General features: G+C 61.5%; 1 protein-coding gene across 1 annotated transcript in view; it reads right to left on the minus strand.

The window, feature by feature from the left end:
- The window catches only part of LOC103756624 (beta-adrenergic receptor kinase 1), a 7,193-nt gene extending 6,601 nt beyond the window's left edge, over positions 1-592 (minus strand). Inside the window, exons 1-2 of the mRNA XM_029963260.1 lie at positions 525-592; positions 13-89 (exon numbers count right to left, since the gene is read on the minus strand). Coding sequence (XP_029819120.1) covers positions 13-89; positions 525-592 — 145 coding nt within the window. The remainder of the gene's footprint in view (positions 1-12; positions 90-524) is intronic.
- Between the last annotated feature and the right edge of the window lie 513 nt (positions 593-1,105).

The following is a 1,105-nucleotide window of genomic DNA, read 5'->3' on the forward strand; positions in this document are numbered from 1 at the left end:
CCCCCAGCTCACCGATCTTCTGCGTGAAGATCTTGTCAAAGGTCACCTCTCCCCGGTCCTCCAGGTACTTCTGCATGACACTGCGGATGCTGGGGAGACACCAGAGGGACTCAGTGCCCCCCGTGCCCCCCGAAAGACCCCTGCTCCCAACACACTCCCGTGCCCATCATACTCCTCCTCTCCCACTCCTCCCGTGTCCCCCAAGCCCCGGTGGCACACCTATCCTCCTGTGTTGTGTGTCCCCACCCAAGTGTGACAAGTTGCTGGGCCCCTGTAAGGATCACAGGGTGTCCCACGCACTGGGGGTCCAAGGGAGGCTGGGGAGGAGGGCATCCCCAGAAAGCCTCCTGGGTGCCTGGAAGTGAAGGCACAGGAGGGCACCGGGGTCTGGAAGGGGGAGTGGGGACCCTGACCATATGTGTGCACCTGGGCACAGGTGTGTGTGTGTGTAAACATGAGCGTGCACGGCAGCAGGAGAGCAGGGGGGTGACGTGGTGAGGACAGAGGGGGTATATACACATGACTCTATGTCCATGTCCCTGTGTCTCTCTGTTTGTGTCTGTCTGTTGGGCAGGTTGACTGTGTCATCCATGTCTGTGTGTCCATGTGACAGCCAGGATGTGTGAGTGCCCATGTCTGGGTGTCCACATCTGTCTGTCTGTGCGTCAGGAAGGATTTGTTTGTGCGCCCATGTCTGCGTGTCTGTGTGTATGTCAGGCAGGATATGTGTGTGCCCATGTCCGTGTGCCTGTGTCCGTGTGCCTGTCTGTATGCCAAGCAGGATGTGTCCATGTCTGTGTGTCCGTGTGTGTCTATGACCATGTCTGTGTGTCCCTGTCCACGTCTGTGTGTCAGTGTGTGCGTGTCCACGTCCGTGTGCCCATATCCTTGTCCGTGTGTCTGTGTCCATGTGTCCGTGTCCATGTCCACGTCCGTGTGTCCGTGTGTCTGTGCCGGGGCAGGACGCGGTGCCGGAGCGCAGCCCGGGCAGGTGTTCCCGGCCGGTGCCGCGCACACACGTGTGCGGGAGTGTCTGTGACACGCGGGTGTGAGCGAGCGGCGCCGGGAGCGGCGCGGACGGGATGCGCGGGGGCCGCGGGGGGGT

The sequence above is a fragment of the Manacus vitellinus genome, unplaced genomic scaffold, assembly GCF_001715985.3.
Source record: "Manacus vitellinus isolate BGI_N305 unplaced genomic scaffold, ASM171598v3 scaffold_57_pilon, whole genome shotgun sequence".
NCBI lineage: Eukaryota > Metazoa > Chordata > Aves > Passeriformes > Pipridae > Manacus > Manacus vitellinus.